Source organism: Taudactylus pleione, unplaced genomic scaffold (assembly GCF_031769625.1).
Source record: "Taudactylus pleione unplaced genomic scaffold, aTauple2 ptg000518l, whole genome shotgun sequence".
Lineage (NCBI taxonomy): Eukaryota > Metazoa > Chordata > Amphibia > Anura > Myobatrachidae > Taudactylus > Taudactylus pleione.
In genome coordinates, this window is record NW_028284920.1 from 4833594 (window position 1) to 4851844 (window position 18251).

Sequence of the window (18251 nt, forward strand, 5' to 3'; positions counted from 1 at the left end):
CAAACTTTGTGTATATACATGAAATTCAGTTATGTTTCATATACACCTTCTACACATAGGCTGAAGGTAATTTTATATAATAATTTAAATAATTTGTGCCTTTAGACAAAGTTTGTGTACATTAAACCATCAAAAATCAAAGGTTTCATTATCTCAGTCATGCCAAAATTATTCCGTATTTCGGAATATTTGGATATGGGAGACTCAACCTGTATTCCCCTTATAGTAGTTCCTCTCCTGACACCTTGGTAAAAGATCCTCATTAATTCAACTGGGAAACTGATTTAGACCAGAAAAGGATGAATGGTCGGAATGTTTATTCTGTTAGAATCCCAAAAAATGTCACATGTGTTATTATACTGCTGGCACTATGTCCCCACTATTTTGAGGTAAATAAAAATATTTTCTGCAGACAGATTTTGGAGGGGTTTCAGGCTCACTTATATACATTTGGTGGGACTGTCCCAAATTTTGAAGAAATAATAGGAGTGATCTGAAAGATCAGCTTTCTAATAACGCCATGTAACACATTGTTTTTTCTCTCTCTCTATTACCTCCATCACTTGGCACATGCAATTTGTTATATTATCTCTACTGTTGATCATCTGGCATAACTGGCAATATCCCACCTCCATCACACCAAGCAGTCCTGACAAAAAGCTGATGTGTGTACCACATGGAATACCTGCCTTATCTATTGAACACCACCTCTGCCTCCTCCTGTGAGATATGGGATCCCTACGCTTCATATTTAAACCAGAGTCTACTCACCTACATCCTTATATAATCTTTTTAACAACAGCCATACTTTATTTTTTTCACCATTTCACCTGTTGTCCTCTTGGATTCTTATCAATATAATGGACAGCACAGTAATATAATAGTCAGCAATGCTGTCTCAAGCACTGGAGTCTTGGGTTTGATTACTACCAGGGCTATATCTGTGTGGAGTTTGAATGTTCTCCCAGTATTTGAATATTGATGTGTGTGTGTCAGCGTATTTAGAGGCTAATTCAGCATTGCACACTAGTGCAACGCTGAACGCAGATTCCAGATTATCGGGAATCTGTGTGTGCACAGGACCCGTTCTGCGCATGTGCAGAACGGGTCCTGTGTGATCGCGCGCAGCCCCTGCTATGCCTCTGCCCGACTGACAGGCAGAGGCATTTGAAGAACGGTGCGGGGCGGGCCGACGTTCCCGGAAACTGGACTGTGTTGGCCCCATTTTCCGGGAGTGGCAAGACCAGGTGCTGCGTCCACGGACGCAGTTTCCTGCCTTCACAAGCCGTCCAGCCTGAGGAAGTGGAGTCTTACTCAGCTAGCCGGTGCCATCCACATCGCGACCGATGGTCACGGTGGTTACCCCAGCCTGCGACCTCGGTCGCAGTGCTGTGATCGCAAATACAATTTGGGTGTCAGATACCTCCTGCTGCATTTGCAAAGACGGAATTATAAAGCTGCTTGCGTGCAGCTTTGCAATACCGTCCTGTGGTGAATCACTCTTAGACCAATGGGCCAAAGACAGAAGTGTATGATCCAGAACAGCAACTGCGTGTGTACCCTCTGTAAAATAACATAGTCCTAGTGCGATAAAGGTACTATATAAAGAATTATTATTATAAGTGTACTCTCCGTCTGCTCAACATTCTAATAGGACTCTTTTACCTTCAGTTTTCTCCTTTTGATATCCTTTACCTTCTTACTTCCACTCCTCTCCTTGTTAACTACTAGACCATCTTTAACACATTTAGAGGTGAGAAGTATCAGATCTTCAAGAGATAATGAGAAGTTGCCCATAGCAACCTATCAGCTTCCCTCATTTTATAGACTGTGCTAGATAAATGATAACTAAAGCTAATGGTTGCTATGGGCATCTTCTCCACTTTATCCCTCTGAAACCTTTGATACATCTCCCACTTTGTAACCTGTTACATACTTACCCTGCCTTGCTTTGACAACTATTGTCATTCAGATTTGTATCTGGTACTTCTGAGTATACAGTATTTGTGCTATATTTACTACACAGTAAAAACATTTTTGGAGTAAACACAATTAAATCAATGCCAAGATAGGCTCATCCCAGTAATGTAGAACTGCAGGTTCTGGCTGTTGGAACTACAGTACAGCTGCAGAGCTACAGTACAGGTGGCCTGAATCTTCTTCACACCAACAATTCATTAACAAATAAACACAAGCACAGTGTGCTCATAGGGGAAAGGCCTCTCAGGCAAATATTTATTAAACATGTAGATATTTTAAGTCATAATACATATCGGTCCCACTTCACTAGAACTGGTTACAAATCATCTTGGAACAAGACCCTATTTTTATTACATTTGCTAAAGAACCAAAAAATGAAGGCAGCGACCCAGTTGGCTATACCCAGGTCCTAAACACACAGATTTTATTCAAAACAAACCAACCCTCTCATATTTGTCAGGCAAATTAAAAGTATATCTCTAAACATATGTCATCCACATTGTGCTGAGTGGCTTACATAGCGCAGCTAATCAGACGTTTATTCTAGAAGTCATATATAAGAGCAACTTGTATTTTAAAAGTTTTCTCATCTCCATTTAAAGGGACTATTTGGCACTGTGGTACAATGTATGGGAAAGTGCTAGTAATCTTTCAGTAAAGCATCTGGGCAAATATTTTAGAAACATAGCATTTATTACTCATTATCTACAAACATGTTATATCCCCACATTTCTGTCCTGCCTAGGGGGACAAAACAGAGGTAGGCGAAAGTCTGGCACTAGTACGCTTTGATCATGAATGACTACTTGTTTACATAACTTTAAGATTTATTTAACCTTTTAAGGAGGACAAGTGTAATGGTGGGTACACACTGGGCGTTATTACTGAGCGACTGCACGATTACGACATCTTAATCGTGCACAAATCGTGCACTTTTATGTCGGAAACGACCAGCGATGCGCACTCCCGCTTGTCGTTTCCAACATTGTCCATCGCCTGAACATGCAGCACAATCTGACGACCTCGTCAGGTTGCTGCATGTTGGGGAATGGGGGAGAGAGCCCGGCGCTGAACGATATCGTTAATGATATCGTTCAGCGGCTGTGCTCAATGTCATGAACGACATGAGCACAGCCTGCCGGGGACACACTACACGATATTGCTCAGGGAGCATAAGGTGTAGTGTGTACGCACCTTTACCCATAGCATTATAGCTAGCAATTATCTAGTGCATTTTATAAAAGTACAGCTATAATCTGATTGGTTGCTATAGGCAACACTCCAAGGTGTCCTCTTTAGAAGGTTTGATAATATGAGATATGGTAAGAACTTACCTTTGTTATCTCTATTTCTACGAAGTCCATAGGGTTTCACAGGATACCTTGGGGTATAGGTGTGACATCAGTCATCGGGCACCATAGAGTTAAGCTTTCAGCCTCCCAGGATGCACTAGGGTCCCCCTCCTATACCCCGCCCCCGAGCCAAGGCACCTCAGTTAGTTACCAAGCCATAGGCCGGAGGAGGAGAAGGAAGAGAGAGAAAGAAGATCTGGATACACACAAGAATCACACTCTCACCAGAGGGAGACGGAAAAACCGGTGACCAGACCAAAGCCCATCTGCAGCACAGGTGCGACAGGGCGGGAGTCCTGTGGAACCCTAGGGACTTCGTAGAAATAGAGATAACAAAGGTAAGTTCTTACCATATCTCATATTTTCTACTTCAGGGTCCATAGGGTATCCACAGGATACCTTGGGGATGTCCCAAAGCAGTATCCTTTAAGGGTGGGGACGCTCCTGTGCTGAAAGGAGAATCCGCCGCCCGAAGAAAGCATCCTGAGAGGCGAAGGTGTCAAACCTGTAATACCTCACGAAGGTATGGACAGAGGACCACGTAGCAGCCTTTCAGATCTGGACTGCAGAGGCACCACGTCGAATTGCCCACGAAGGACCCACAGACCTAGTGGAATGAGCCTTCAAAGAAGGAGGAACCGGCAGACCTTCATGAAGATAAGCTTCAGAAATAGCCATACGGATCCAGGCTGCCAAAGTTTGCTTTGAAGCAGGCCAACCCTTTTTACGGAAGCCATAGAGGACAAACAAGGCGTCCGACTTCCTAAACGAAGAAGTGCGGTCAACATAAGTCCTTAAGGCCCGCACAACATCCAAAGTGGCCTCACCCACTGAAAGACCAGGTGAGTTAAAGGCCGGAACAACTATTTCCTCGTTAACATGAAACTGGGAAACAACTTTGGGAAGAAATTCAGGCCGAGTGCGGAGCACTGCCCTGTTCCCATGAAAAATCAAGAAAGGGGTCTACAAGATAGAGCCCCTAAATCAGAAACACGTCTGGCCGAAGCTATGGCAGTTAGCCATTTAAGATCCACTGAGCCCAGTGGTTCAAACGGCGGTCCCTGGAGAGCCCTCAGGACCACAGCCAAATCCCAAGGCGCCACAGGTGGAACAAAGGGCGGCTGAATGCGGAGAACACCTTGCATAAAGGTGAGCACATCCGGGATTGTAGCAATCCTACGGTGAAACCAGACAGACAGGGCCGAAACCTGTACCTTCAAAGAGGCAAGGCGAAGCCCATCATCTAGTCCCGCTTGTAGGAAGGAGAGTATCCTAGACAGACGAAACTCCCGCGGCGCATAACCTCTCGGTCGACACCATTGGAAGAACGTATGCCACACGCGATGGTATATCCTCGCGGACGACGGATTCCGAGCTCGCAACATGGTACGCACCACAGAGCTGGAAACCCCCTGGACCTCAACATGGCTGTCTCAACAGCCACGCCGTCAAAGACAGCCGAGCCAGGTCTGGGTGAAGACAAGGACCCTGCGACAGAAGGTCCGGTCGTAGCGGCAGCCGCAGAGGACTGTCCACGGACAGACCCTGAAGGTCTGAGAACCAGTGCCGTCTGGGCCACGCGGGAGCTATCAACAGGAGCGTCCCTCCTTCCTGTTTGAATTTCCGGATTACCCGTGGAAGAAGGGAAACCGGAGGAAACAGGTATGCGAACCGAAACGTCCACCGGACGGACAGAGCATCCACCAGAGACGCCTCTTCGTCTCTTGTGCGAGACCCGTACACCGGCAACTTGTTGTTGTGCCGGGACGCCATGAGGTCGATCTCTGGAAGACCCCACCTGTCCACCAGCAGTTGAAAAACGTCCGGCTGCAGGGACCATTCCCCCGGATGAACGTCCTGGCGACTTAGAAAGTCCGCCTCCCAATTTAGCACTCCCGGGACGAAGACCGCTGATATGGCCGGAAGATTGCGCTCCGCCCATACCAGGATCCGAGACACCTCTACGAGAGCCGCCCGACTTCGGGTTCCTCCTTGCCTGTTTATGTAGGCCACGGTGGTAGCGTTGTCCGACTGGCCCTGCACCGGACGACCCTGGAGAACCCGATGCGCCTGCTGGAGAGCATTGAAGACCGCACGGAGTTCCAAGATATTTATTGGAAGCTCCGCTTCTGTCGGCGTCCACCTGCCCTGGAACAAGTGTGGACCCGAAACTGCTCCCCAGCCCCGAAGACTGGCGTCCGTTGTCAACAGGACCCAATCTGGTACCCAGAACGGACGTCCCTTGCTGAGATGGGTCGTCTGCAACCACCATGCAAGGGACAGGCGAACCTCCGGGGTGAGCACTATCATCTGGGACTTCAGAGACTGAGGCAGCCCGTTCCACTTGGACAGGATCAGGTGCTGCAGAGGTCTGGAGTGAAACTGGGCATATTCCACCATGTCGAACACCGACACCATGGAGCCCAGTAACCTCATCGCCGAGTGTAGAGACACCCGGCGGCTGTGCAGACAACTGCGCACCCTCGACTAAAGAACAGGGACAGTAATAAAGCTGACAGTCAGAATAGAAGATACAGGCAGCAGCGCTAGCACAGTCACATACAATGCAAAGAAAATCAATTCCTGCACTAACCAGCGCTGATCACTCAACTACGCAGACACAGGGTCTGGTAGGACACAGCGCTGCATACACAGACCTGACCACAAGCGGAGGAGAGGTATGCGGGGGGACCCAGACCAAGAGGCTTCCTTCCAGGCTTCCAGCAGCGTTCACCATGCGTTCAGGAAGATGGCCGCCGAGGAGCAGAGAGGAGGCTGGCCTGGGGGAGGAGCGCTGCCACAGGGCCAGTCGGCAGAGTGCAGAGAGGGCTGTGTGCAGCGGGGGAGGCGCCGGCTGTGTGACAGGGAAGGCGTGCTCCCCTGGCATGCATTTAACCCCTGGGACGCCGCAGCGCTACCGCTCTGCTGCGGTCCGCTGTCCCAGGGGGGTAGTGGAAGCGCAGGTTCTTACCTGGCTCCACGCTGCAGCCAGTCCCCAGGGAGCCCCCTGCCTGGGGACTCTGGACCATGTAACAGCGGGGACCCACCGCGGGACCCCGCTGCTTACCTTGCTGTCCCCCTTGAATCCGGCCGTGGTCCGGAACATCTGGGGTCACCGCTAGCTGTGACCCCAGATGCTCACCAGCATCCCCGGATCGGTACCGGCATTCTGGTACCGGCAGGGGTGTAGGGAAGACAGCATGGACATCAGGATTGACTGTCCATGCTGTACAACCAGATGTGCAGCCACAGCTGCATGCAGAAAAGCTTCAGGGGCTCTTCTTAGCCCCCACTCCATCAGGTGCACCCGACTCCGGCCGGGCACCAAACTAAACTGAGGTGCCTTGGCTCGGGGGCGGGGTATAGGAGGGGGACCCTAGTGCATCCTGGGAGGCTGAAAGCTTAACTCTATGGTGCCCGATGACTGACGTCACACCTATACCCCACGGTATCCTGTGGATACCCTATGGACCCTGAAGTAGAAAAATCTTCCCCTAAATACCACTAACAAGCTGCAAAGGAACAAAGACCCCGACGAAGCTTTACCTTACGGTACAAAAAGCTTTTAATGAAAACGTTCGATATGAGATTTGTTTTACTGAACATGAGCACCATACATCCAATGAAGTACTTTGAGGCAGCAATGTTGTCAGCTAAACCAAAATTTACTAGAAGGCAACTCTCTAGAAACAACTTATCCGCTGAACTGAAAATGTCCATAAGATTGTACCCTAAGAACCAGAGACATCACTGGAGTATTAACTCAATGAATTGTTGGGGTGCAAGCTTTTCAATATTGGATTATGGGATCCATACATCTACAATGGATTGCCCCAATTCTTCGTTCTGCAGACACCGGGCTCGGGGAAATCCAACATGTTAATAGATTTTAACATGCTGTTTTATTCCCGATCCGCCGGCGGATCGACAATCATTATTATCCGCAGATCAGAGATTTTAGTCGACGACCGGCGCCGGGGAATCAAACGCTGACAAATGGCCCTCAGTCTACATATTGCCTCTCTCTACTATGTGCATATGATAGGCAACTGCTTCAGACAACCTACAGATTGATATCTCTCCAGTGGGATTTTAAGACTCCAGCTCTCCAGTAGTTAACAAACTACAGGTCCTATGATTCTCATCTAACCAAAGACAACAGAGCAGGAGGTGCTGCAAATGGGCGCTGTCACACGTTCCACACAATCGAATGAAAGAGAAAGAAATAAGGTATGAACATTTTAAGACCAGAGACGGCCCTGCTCAGAAATGTATTTACAAATACCAGGGGAGGATATCAGATCTAGATAACTGACCATCAGTAATGATTTACATTCATAGTATCATAGTCATTTTATGAACACTCGCAGATGCATAAACTCACTGAGGTTGTAGAAATGCTGCCAGAAGGCCTCCATCCATTTCTGAAGCTCCTCTTTGCTGTCAGCTGAAAATATCTGTGTTACTGCCTCACCAGACACCAGGTTGATGACTGTAAAACTGTTAGTTCTTTTCTTAGAATCTCTCTCCACAGCCCGAATTCTTGTTTCCTGAAATGCAAACATTTTATAAGTCTCAAGTATTCATGGTAAAAAAGAAATGAACTAAATTTCTGAAATACAAAATAGTTTATAGCCTATAACCCCCCCCCACCCCTCCAAAAACAAACAAAGAAAAAACAAGAGTTATGGTAAGAACTTACCTTTGTTATCTCTGTTTCTACGAAGTCCATAGGGTCCACAGGGTTGACCTTGGGGTATAGCTGGATCTGGATCCACGGGCACCACGCAGTTAAAGCTTTGCTGCTCCCAGGATGCACTTGGGTCCGTCCTCCTCTATACCCCGCCCCCGAGCCACAGCACCTCAGTTGGTAAGCAGCCAAGGCCGGAGGAGGAGACTAAACAGAGAGAAGGAAGACACAAGAAACCATACTCACAGAAATGGGAGACGGAAAACCGGTGACCAGCCACACAGCCCATTTGAAGCCAGGTGCGTCAGGGTGGGTGCACTGTGGACCCTATGGACTTCGTAGAAACAGAGATAACAAAGGTAAGTTCTTACCATATCTCTTGTTTTCTACTTCAGGGTCTATAGGGGGTCCACAAGGTAGACCTTGGGGATGTCCCAAAGCAGTTCAACTAAGGGCAGGGACGCTTCTGTGCTGAAAGGAGAACCCGGCGCCCAAAGGATGCATCCTGAGAGGCGAAGGTGTCAAACGCATAAAACCTCAAAAACGTCTGAATTGAAGACCAAGTGGCCGCCTTACACAGCTGAACAGCAGAGACGCCACGTCTAGCAGCCCAAGATGGACCCACAGAACGAGTAGAATGAGCCTTAACAGAGGCTGGCACAGGTAAACCCTCCTGTGCATAAGCCTCACAAATAACTAAACAAAGTCAACGGGCTAACGTTTGTTTGTTGGCAGGCCAACCCCTCCTGTGAAAACCAAAGAGGACAAACAATGAATCAGACTTCCTAACCGAAGCAGTCCGGTCCACATAGATTCTAAGCGCCCGAACTACATCTAAGGAAGCCTCACCAGCTGAAAGATCAGGTGACTGAAAAGCTGGCACAACAAGTTCCTGATTGATGTGGAACTTTGAGACCACTTTAGGCAAAAACTCAGGACGAGTGCGGAGCACCGCTCTGTCCTGGTGAAAAATCAGAAAAGGAGGGCGACAGGAAAGCGCCCCCAATTCTGACACCCTCCTGGCAGAAGCAATTGCCAGGAGAAAAACGGTCTTAAACGCCAGCCACTTGAGTTCCACTGACTCAAGAGGCTCAAAAGGAGGACCCGTAGTACCACCGCCAAGTCCCAAGGAGCCACAGGAGGCACGAAGGGAGGCTGGATCCTGAGAACACCCTGGAAAAAGGTGTGAACATCTGGTAGTGTAGCAATCCGTTGTTGGAACCACACGGACAAAGCGGACATTCAGAGAGGCAAGAAGAAATTCCAAGATTCTAGAAACTCGGAACACCTGAGGATCATAGCTTCTGGATTCACTCCACTGAAAGTAAGTGCGCCATACCCTGTGGTAAATCCGTGCGGAACCCTGAGCATGGTACCAATAACCAAACTGGAGAAACCCCGAGACCTCAAGACGGCTGTCTCAAGAGCCATGCCGTCAAAGACAGCCGACCCAGATCCGGGTAAAGGCAGGGCCCCTGAGACAACAGGTCCCGGCACTGAGGAAGAAGGTACGGAGCGTCGATGGAGAAGCTCCTCAGATCGGAGTACCAAGGACGTCTGGGCCACGCCGGAGCCACCAGCACGAGTGTGCCGCCGTCCTGCTTGAATTTCCGCAGGACCCGAGGAAGTAGGGATATCGGAGGAAACAGATACGCCAGGTGAAACGTCCATTTCACTGACAGCGCGTCTACCAGACATGCGCCTGCGTCTCTTGTCCTTGACCCGTAAACGGGCAACTTGTGATTGTGACGGGAGGCCATCAAGTCCAGCTCCGGCAGCCCCCATCTGTCCACGAGTAGCTGAAACACCTCTGGGTGAAGCGACCATTCCCTGGGATGCACGTCGTGACGGCTGAGGAAGTCCGCCTCCCAATTGAGGACTCCGGGGATGAAGACTGCAGAGATCGCTGGAATGTGGCACTCCGCCCAAGCAAGGATGCGAGACACCTCCGACATCGCTGCCCGACTGAGAGTTCCTCCTTGGTGGTTGTATATGCCACCGTGGTGGCGTTGTCGGACTGCACCTGAACCGCCCTTCCGTGAAGAGCGGGGCTGGACGACTGCAGGGCCCTGTATACTGCCCGCAGTTCCAGGATGTTGATGGGGAGAAGAGCTTCTTCCGCAGACCAACGACCCTGAAGCGACAATGAGCCGGTCACTGCCCCCCAACCCCGGAGACTGGCATCCGTCGTGAGCAGGACCCAGTCCGGGATCCAGAAGGGGCGCCCCTCGACCAGATGAGCTGTCTGAAGCCACCAAGCCAAAGACTGCCGAACCTCCGGGGACAACACCAGCATCTGAGAGCGGATCCGGTGAGGTAACCCGTTCCATTCCGATAGAATCAGCCCCTGCAGGGGCCGGCAATGGAACTGGGCAAATTCCACCATTTCGAATGTCGACACCATGGACCCCAGAACTCTCATAGCCGAATGGACCGACAGACAGCAACTGCTCAGGCAACTGTGAAACCGCAGCTGTAGGGAGGAGACCTTCTCCGAAGTCAGGAAGATCCTTTGCTGACGAGAATCCAGCAGGGCTCCCAAATGAACCATCCGCTGTGTTGGAATCAGGGAGGACTTTCTCCAATTTATCAACCACCCGTGCACTTGCAGGCAAGCGATCGTCAGGTGGAGATGTTGAAGCAGTACCTCCGGGGAGCTCGCCAGCAACAGGAGGTCGTCCAGATACGGCAGCAGCCGTACATTCTGGTTCCGAAGATGTGCGGCCATGACTGCCATAACCTTTGTGAATACCCTCGGTGCCGTGGAGAGGCCAAAGGGTAGCGCCCGGAACTGATAATGATGCTGAAGGATAGCGAACCTCAGATACCGCTGGTGCGAAGGTGCTATCGGAACATGGAGGTAGGCATCCTGGATATCCAGGGACACCATGTAATCCCCAGGTTCCATCGCCAGAATGATGAAACTTAACGTTTCCATCCTGAATTTGGGAACCCTGAGGAATTTGTTCAGAGACTTCAAATTGAGGATAAGGCGATGAGAACCATTGGGTTTCTGCACCAGAAACAGAGGAGAATAGTACACAGTCCCTCGTTGTGATTAAGGAACGGGAACAATGACCCCTGCTTTCAGCAAGGACTCTATAGCCTCCTGAATCTGTAAAGCCTTGGTCTTGTCCTGAGAAGGCTTCATGCAGAAAAACTGGTGGGGCGGTCTGTGCCGAAAAGACAGGGCGTACCCCTGGGAGACGACTTCTCGAACCCAGGTATCCGTGGTGGTATTGTGCCAGCACTGGGCAAATTGAAGAAGTCGGCCTCCCACTCTGGGATCCCCCAGAGGGAGGCCCGTCCGATCAGGCAGAAAGTTTATCTTCCTGCTTGGAAGAAGGGTGTCTGGCACTCCAGGCCTGCTTCTTGGGCTTAGAAGCGGCCTTGGTCGCCGACTGTCTTGGGAAGGACTGACCTTTTGCCTTGCCCTGAACCCGAAAAGGCAGAGCTCCGTACTTTGGTAGGTGCAGAAGCCGAAGGGAGGAAGACTGATTTAGACTTAGCCAGAGTATCCACAATTTTGTCCCAGTCTGGACCAAAAAGCAACTCTCCATTAAAAAGTAAGGCCTCCAGGCCCTTTTTGGAGTCTGCGTCAGCTCTCCAAGACCGTAGCCACAAGGACTGATGCGCCGACACAGCTGCAGCCGACACCCTAGAGGTCAGAAAGCTCGCATTCAACGATGCTTCCTTAATGTAGGAAGCCGCATCCCTCATTTGTCCTACCAATGCTCTCTGGATATCCGGAGCATCATACGTAAAGGTATCCTCCAAAGCGTTGGCCCAGCTCTCGATGGCCGTAGCCACCCAAGAGATGGCCATGGACGGATGGGCCACAGCCCCAGAGAGAGAGTAGATAGACTTTAAACAAGTCTCCACTTTCCTGTCCGTGGGATCTTTCAGGGAGGATATAGACGGCAAAGGCAACGTAGCGCTTTTAATTAAGCGGGTGACATGGGAATCCACCGCAGGCGGAGTTTCCCATTACCTGCAATGAGCCTCAGGAAAAGGATAGTTGGAAGCCAACCGTTTCTGCGGTTGGAATCTCTTGCTGGGCAACTGCCAGGCCCCCGCCATATGATCAGTCAACTGGTCGAGCAGGGGAAAAACAGTCGAAGCACCTTTGGCCTTTTTAAAATTATGGTACTTCGACCTGGGAGCCGGCGCATCCTCCTCTATATGAAGGATGGCCCGCACCGCTCTAACCAATGCCGGCACATTAATGGAGGACTTAGTCTCCACCTCCTGGGCCCCGGCATCTGAGTCAGAGTCCTCATGGATCTCTCAGTCATCTGAAGACACGTCCGTGTTTGTGAACTGCACCGGCAGTGAAGCCGGAACGGGTCGCTTGGACGCCTTTGGGGGCAAATCACTGTGCAACATTGACTGAAAAGCCGATGACGAGGCCGCCAGGCTCTGAACAGAGCTGGAGAGGACATCCACCCAGGTAGGGGGTACCGCCTGAGGATACCCCTGAAAGGGTACCATTGACTGCTGCGTCACCGTGGGAGACTGCACGTATACAGGCAATCCCGCATAAGGACCCACAGTCTGAGACCCAGGAGGAGACTGCACCAGATGCGTAACCCCCGAGGAACGGGGGATGGTAGGCTGGGGCAACGCCCTAGAAGGGACCGCAAGCCGGTCCGCGATCAACGCCAGCACTTCTGTAAACATCGCCCAAGGAGGATCCTGCGCCACCGGGGGTTTAGAGGGACCAGGTACCAGCTGGCACCGCCTGCACAGACCGTCCTGAGACAAATCCACCCCATCAACCCCTGCTGAACAGCGCAGGCAGGAAAACAACACAGGAGCCACGGAGCGCTCATTCTCCTCATCAGACATGACACAATAACTTTTGCAATAAAAGTGTATCACCGAAAAGAGGTGAGGCGTAAAACACCCACGCACTCCCACGTATGCAACACAAACAGCCCACAATATGGTACTGCGTAGCACACCACTGTATGTGACGGACCTCACAAATACGTAGATCTATACAAGTGAGGTACACAGAAAGAACACCCCTCCCCCACGCACCTGCGGTCCGTAGGAGAAGGAAAGGGATAGGTATTAGCCGACAGTAAGAATAAATAAGCACAGACAGCAGCACTAGCAAAAGTCATAAACCATGCAGGAAGTTATACTCAATGCACCTTTCGATACAATCAACCTCCCAGATTCAGTGTCTGGGAGGGCTATAGTGCTGCGAACACAGGGCCTGATTCAGAGCCGGACGCTCTGAACGAGCGCCCGCTCTGAATCAGGGCGTTTTTGGTTTTTTTTGGAGCGTCCTCTTGGACCATCGGGCTTGCGACGGAGACCCTGCGGTAGGGTCTCGGTGACCGCAAGCCCTAGAGTGATTTTGGCTCTATCAGAGCCAAAATCACTCCCACTGACATCACTAGTGATGTCAGTGGGACCGGAACCAGACGGTAGGCGTTCCCATGGGACTCAACATCGACAGCACGCCCCCTTTGGTGCGAGACCCGGGAACGACAGCTTGGCTGTCGCTATCTGGGTCTCGCGCATGCGCACGACGGAGCTCCCTCCGTCGTGCGCATGCGCACTAGGACACCATCGACCCGCTTGCGAGCGCTCGGGTCTGAATCAGACCCACTGTCCTTAGCAGGGGAGAGGTACGCAGGGGGACCGGTCCACTTGATACCGCCTGGGAGTTCTGCGTTGCTGCCACTGAGAAGATGGCCGCCGGAGAGCTCTGAGGAGGAGTGGCCGAGAGATAACAGCCCAGCGACGCCAGCACGCATAAGGGCGCACTGGGCTGAGGGGAGGAGCTGCTAAACCAGGGAAGGCTGCCTCCCCTGGCTAGTGATTAACCCCAGGGACGCTGGTCCCTTCCAGCAATTATTCCCTGGTGGTCCAGCGGTCACGCGGGGTATTCCTTAGCAGGGGGAGCCCGCCGCCGCTACTAGCGCCGCCGGTCTGTCCCCAGAGACCGGCGGCTAAAGACTGCATTTCATCTTCCCGTGAGTGGTGGGTGAATAGGATAGGCTACATAGCAGTCTGTGCACAGAGCACACAGTGACATTGGTGTGAGTGGTGGGTGAATAGGATAGGCTACATAGCAGTCTGTACACAGGGCACACAGTGACATTGGTGTGAGTGGTGGGTGAATAGGATAGGCTACATAGCAGTCTGTGCACAGAGCACACAGTGACATTGGTGTGAGTGGTGGGTGGATAGGATAGGCTACATAGCAGTCTGTGCACAGGGCACACAGTGACATTGGTGTGAGTGGTGGGTGAATAGGATAGGCTACATAGCAGTCTGTACACAGGGCACACAGTGACATTGGTGTGAGTGGTGGGTGGATAGGATAGGCTACATAGCAGTCTGTGCACAGGGCACACAGTGACATTGGTGTGAGTGGTGGGTGAATAGGATAGGCTACATAGCAGTCTGTACACAGGGCACACAGTGACATTGGTGTGAGTGGTGGGTGAATAGGATAGGCTACACAGCAGTCTGTACACAGGGCACACAGTGACATTGGTGTGAGTGGTGGGTGAATAGGATAGGCTACATAGCAGTCTGTGCACAGAGCACACAGTGACATTGGTGTGAGTGGTGGGTGAATAGGAAAGGCTACATAGTCTGTACACAGGGCACACAGTGACATTGGTGTGAGTGGTGGGTGAATAGGATAGGCTACATAGCAGTCTGTACACAGGGCACACAGTGACATTGGTGTGAGTGGTGGGTGAATAGGATAGACTACATAGCAGTCTGTACACAGAGCACACAGTGACATTGGTGTGAGTGGTGGGTGAATAGGATAGGCTACATAGTTTGTGCACAGGGCACACAGTGACATTGGTGTTAGCGGTGGGTGAATAGGATAGGCTACATAGTCTGTGCACAGGGCACACACTGACATTGGTGAGAGTGGTGGGTGAATAGGATAGGCTACATAGCAGTCTGTACACAGGGCACACAGTGACATTGGTGTTCGTGAGGGGTGAAGGTGCTGCTGTCACCAGTCTGTATAGCGCCGCTAGTCACGTGGGCCACTTCCGCCACAGGTCCTCTATGCAAAGCAATACAACTATAACACCTCAAATAAAAAAAAGTTGTAAGAAACAATTCCATCATGGGCGAAGCCATGGGCAACAATTCTGTCAAAAAATGAAGATATAGGGAAGAACACGGTTTTCCTGATTCTAGGGGAAAAGCAATGTCCATATATAGTTTGCATGTTTAGTGCAAAACCTTGTGCCTTTTCTTTTGGCTGGAGATTGTTACGGCCCATCCTACCGATTGTATAGAGGAGAGAGGATTTATTTTAGTTTGGTGAATATCAGAAAAGACTATATAAAGGAATAACCCCAACATAACTGTAATGCAGGTCAGATTGATAGGCTACTATGTGTTTCAACAAATAAGAAAGGCAGCAGTAACATCAGAATCCCTAGGGAGTCTAACTAATCTACAGGGGGTTATGTAATAGGTGCAGATTCACAGAGCAGTCTGTATTTCTGCAAGATTGTGGCTACATTTAAAGAAGCAATCAGTAATAAGGCAGGTTGTCTATATAGGTGATCCTACACGTTGTGTGAATGTGGTTCCATTGGAGTGTAGTGTGACGGCATAACAAGTGCTACATGTACAAACCAAACTGGTGTCACACCATAAAAATGAAACAAGGATTTTTTTTTTACTTCTAATGATATAAAGTATAACATATTGCTATGTATAAGATTTATTTTACTTGTGGAAAAGCAATATTTTTACTAGTAACATCTATCAATTAGGGGTGAGCGGGTTCAGATTTCTGAAATCCGAACCCCCCCGATCCGAGTCCGATCCGAGTCAGGCTCGACTTTTCCCGCCTGACTCGGATTCTGAAATCGAGGCAAAACGTCATCTTCCCGCCTTCCGAGTCTCGCGGGTTTTGGATCCTATATAAGGTACCCACGTCGGCGCCATTTTCTCACTCGGCTGTGGACAGTGAAGAGGGAGGGTGGGAGTTAGGGCTGTGTAGTGTAGTGCTGCTGTTGTCCACTACTTCAAAGTCCATAGGGGCTGGCTGTGTTGTGCTGCTGTTGTTAATAGGGGCTGTGTCCACTACTTCAAAGTCCATAGGGGCTGGCTGGACTGTGTTGTGCAGTCAGTTCTCCATAGGGGCTGTGTCCACTCCAAAGTCCTGTGCAGTGTCCCAGTCCTAAAGAGGTGCTGTAGTGTTGTCCAGGGGGTGCTCTGTCCATCAGGGGTGCTCCCCCCAAGTGCTAAAAAAATAATATATTTTCTGTGTTTGTGAATTGTGTGCGCAGTAGCCGCATGTGCATCAACAAAGTAGTGCCAAGCGTGCGCCTGTGTCATAAGTAAAGGGCCGGCTGGCTTGACCGTTAAAGGGTGCTGTAACCCCCGAAAGTACACTCCAGTCCAAACCAAAAAAAAAATTATTTTCTGTGTTTGTGAATTGTGTGCGCAGTAGCCGCACGTGCATCAACAAAGTAGTGCCAAGTGTGCGCCTGTGTCATAAGTAAAGGGCCGGCTGGCTTGACCGTTAAAGGGTGCTGTAACCCCCGAAAGTACACTCCAGTCCAAACCAAAAAAAAAATTATTTTCTGTGTTTGTGAATTGTGTGCGCAGTAGCCGCACGTGCATCAACAAAGTAGTGCCAAGCGTGCGCCTGTGTCATAAGTAAAGGGCCGGCTGGCTTGACCGTTAAAGGGTTCTGTAACCCCCAAAGTACACTCCAAACCAAAAAAATATATATTTTCTGTGTTTGTGACTTGTGTGCACTGTGGCTGCACGTGCATCAACAAAGGAGCAGCGCCAAGCGTGCGCCTGTGTCCCATAAGTAAAGAGCCGGCTGGCTCATTTCTTAAAGGGTGGTGTAACCCACAAAGTGCACTACTCTCCAGCAAAAATAAAAAAATATTTTCTGTGTTTGTGTGCGCTTTAGCCGCACGTATATATATCAATATAACATAAATGGAGGACCAAACTTTCTCTGATAAAAATAAAATAGGGAAAGATCAAGAACCACTTCCTACTAGTGCTGTTGCTGCTGCTGGGAGTTGTTCATCATCCCAGAGAGGAAGTAGGAACATCACTACTTTTACTAAACAATTGACCCTCCAACAGTCCCTAGCGATGAGGATGAAGTACGACAGCAGTCATCCTGAAGCAAAACGTATAACTGAGGCCTTGACTGCTATGTTGGTGTTAGACGTGCGTCCGGTATCCGACATTAGTGCAGTGGGATTTAGACAATTGATGGAGGTAGTGTGTCCTCGGTTCCAAATCCCGTCTAGATTCCACCTGCATCCTCAAAGCAGCAGCGACAAGCGTGCGTCTGTCTGTTAAAGGGTGGTGACACCCTCAAAGTGTGCTACACAAACAATTAAAATATTGTTCTTTTTTTTTCTGTCTTTGTGAAATGTGTGGGCTGTAGCCGCACCTGCATCCTTAAAGCAGCAGCGACAAGCGTGCGTCTGTCTGTTAAAGGGTGGTGACACCCTCAAAGTGTGCTACACAAACAATTAAAATATTGTTCTTTTTTTTTCTGTCTTTGTGAATTGTGTGGGCTGTAGCCGCACTTGCATCCTCAAAGCAGCAGCGACAAGCGTGCGTCTGTCTGTTAAAGGGTGTTGTAACTCTCAAAGTGCTCCAAAAAATCAAAACTATTTTTTTAATGTGTTTGTGACTTGTGTGCGATGTAGCCACACTTGCATCCTCAAAGCAGCAGCGACAAGCGTGCGTCTGTCTGTTAAAGGGTGGTGACACCCTCAAAGTGTGCTACACAAACAATAAAAATATTCTTCTTCTTTTTTCTGTCTTTGTGAATTGTGTGGGCTGTAGCCGCACCTGCATCCTTAAAGCAGCAGCGACAAGCGTGCGTCTGTCTGTTAAAGGGTGGTGTAACTCACGAAGTGCTCCAAAAAATAAAAAACTATTTTTTTAATGTGTTTGTGACTTGTGTGCGATGTAGCCGCACTTGCATCCTCAAAGCAGCAGCGACAAGCATGCGTCTGTCTGTTAAAGGGTGTTGTAACTCTCAAAGTGCTCCAAAAAAATCAAAACATTTTTTTTAATGTGTTTGTGACTTGTGTGCGATGTAGCCACACTTGCATCCTCAAAGCAGCAGCGACAAGCGTGCGTCTGTCTGTTAAAGGGTGGTGACACCCTCAAAGTGTGCTACACAAACAATAAAAATATTCTTCTTCTTTTTTCTGTCTTTGTGAATTGTGTGGGCTGTA

At 49.7% G+C, this 18251-nt stretch overlaps 1 protein-coding gene across 5 annotated transcripts in view; it reads right to left on the bottom strand.

The window, feature by feature from the left end:
- Positions 1–18251, bottom strand: part of RTKN2 (rhotekin 2) — a 157524-nt gene that overhangs the window by 18648 nt on the left and 120625 nt on the right. For 4 of the 5 annotated variants that reach the window (XM_088450479.1, XM_088450480.1, XM_088450478.1 and 1 more), the window contains 2 exons: positions 8035–8229; positions 7717–7882 (listed from right to left, as the gene is read on the bottom strand). In XM_088450479.1, coding sequence (XP_088306605.1) covers positions 7717–7882; positions 8035–8229 — 361 coding nt within the window. The remainder of the gene's footprint in view (positions 1–7716; positions 7883–8034; positions 8230–18251) is intronic. The other variant, XM_088450481.1, reaches the window with a different exon arrangement.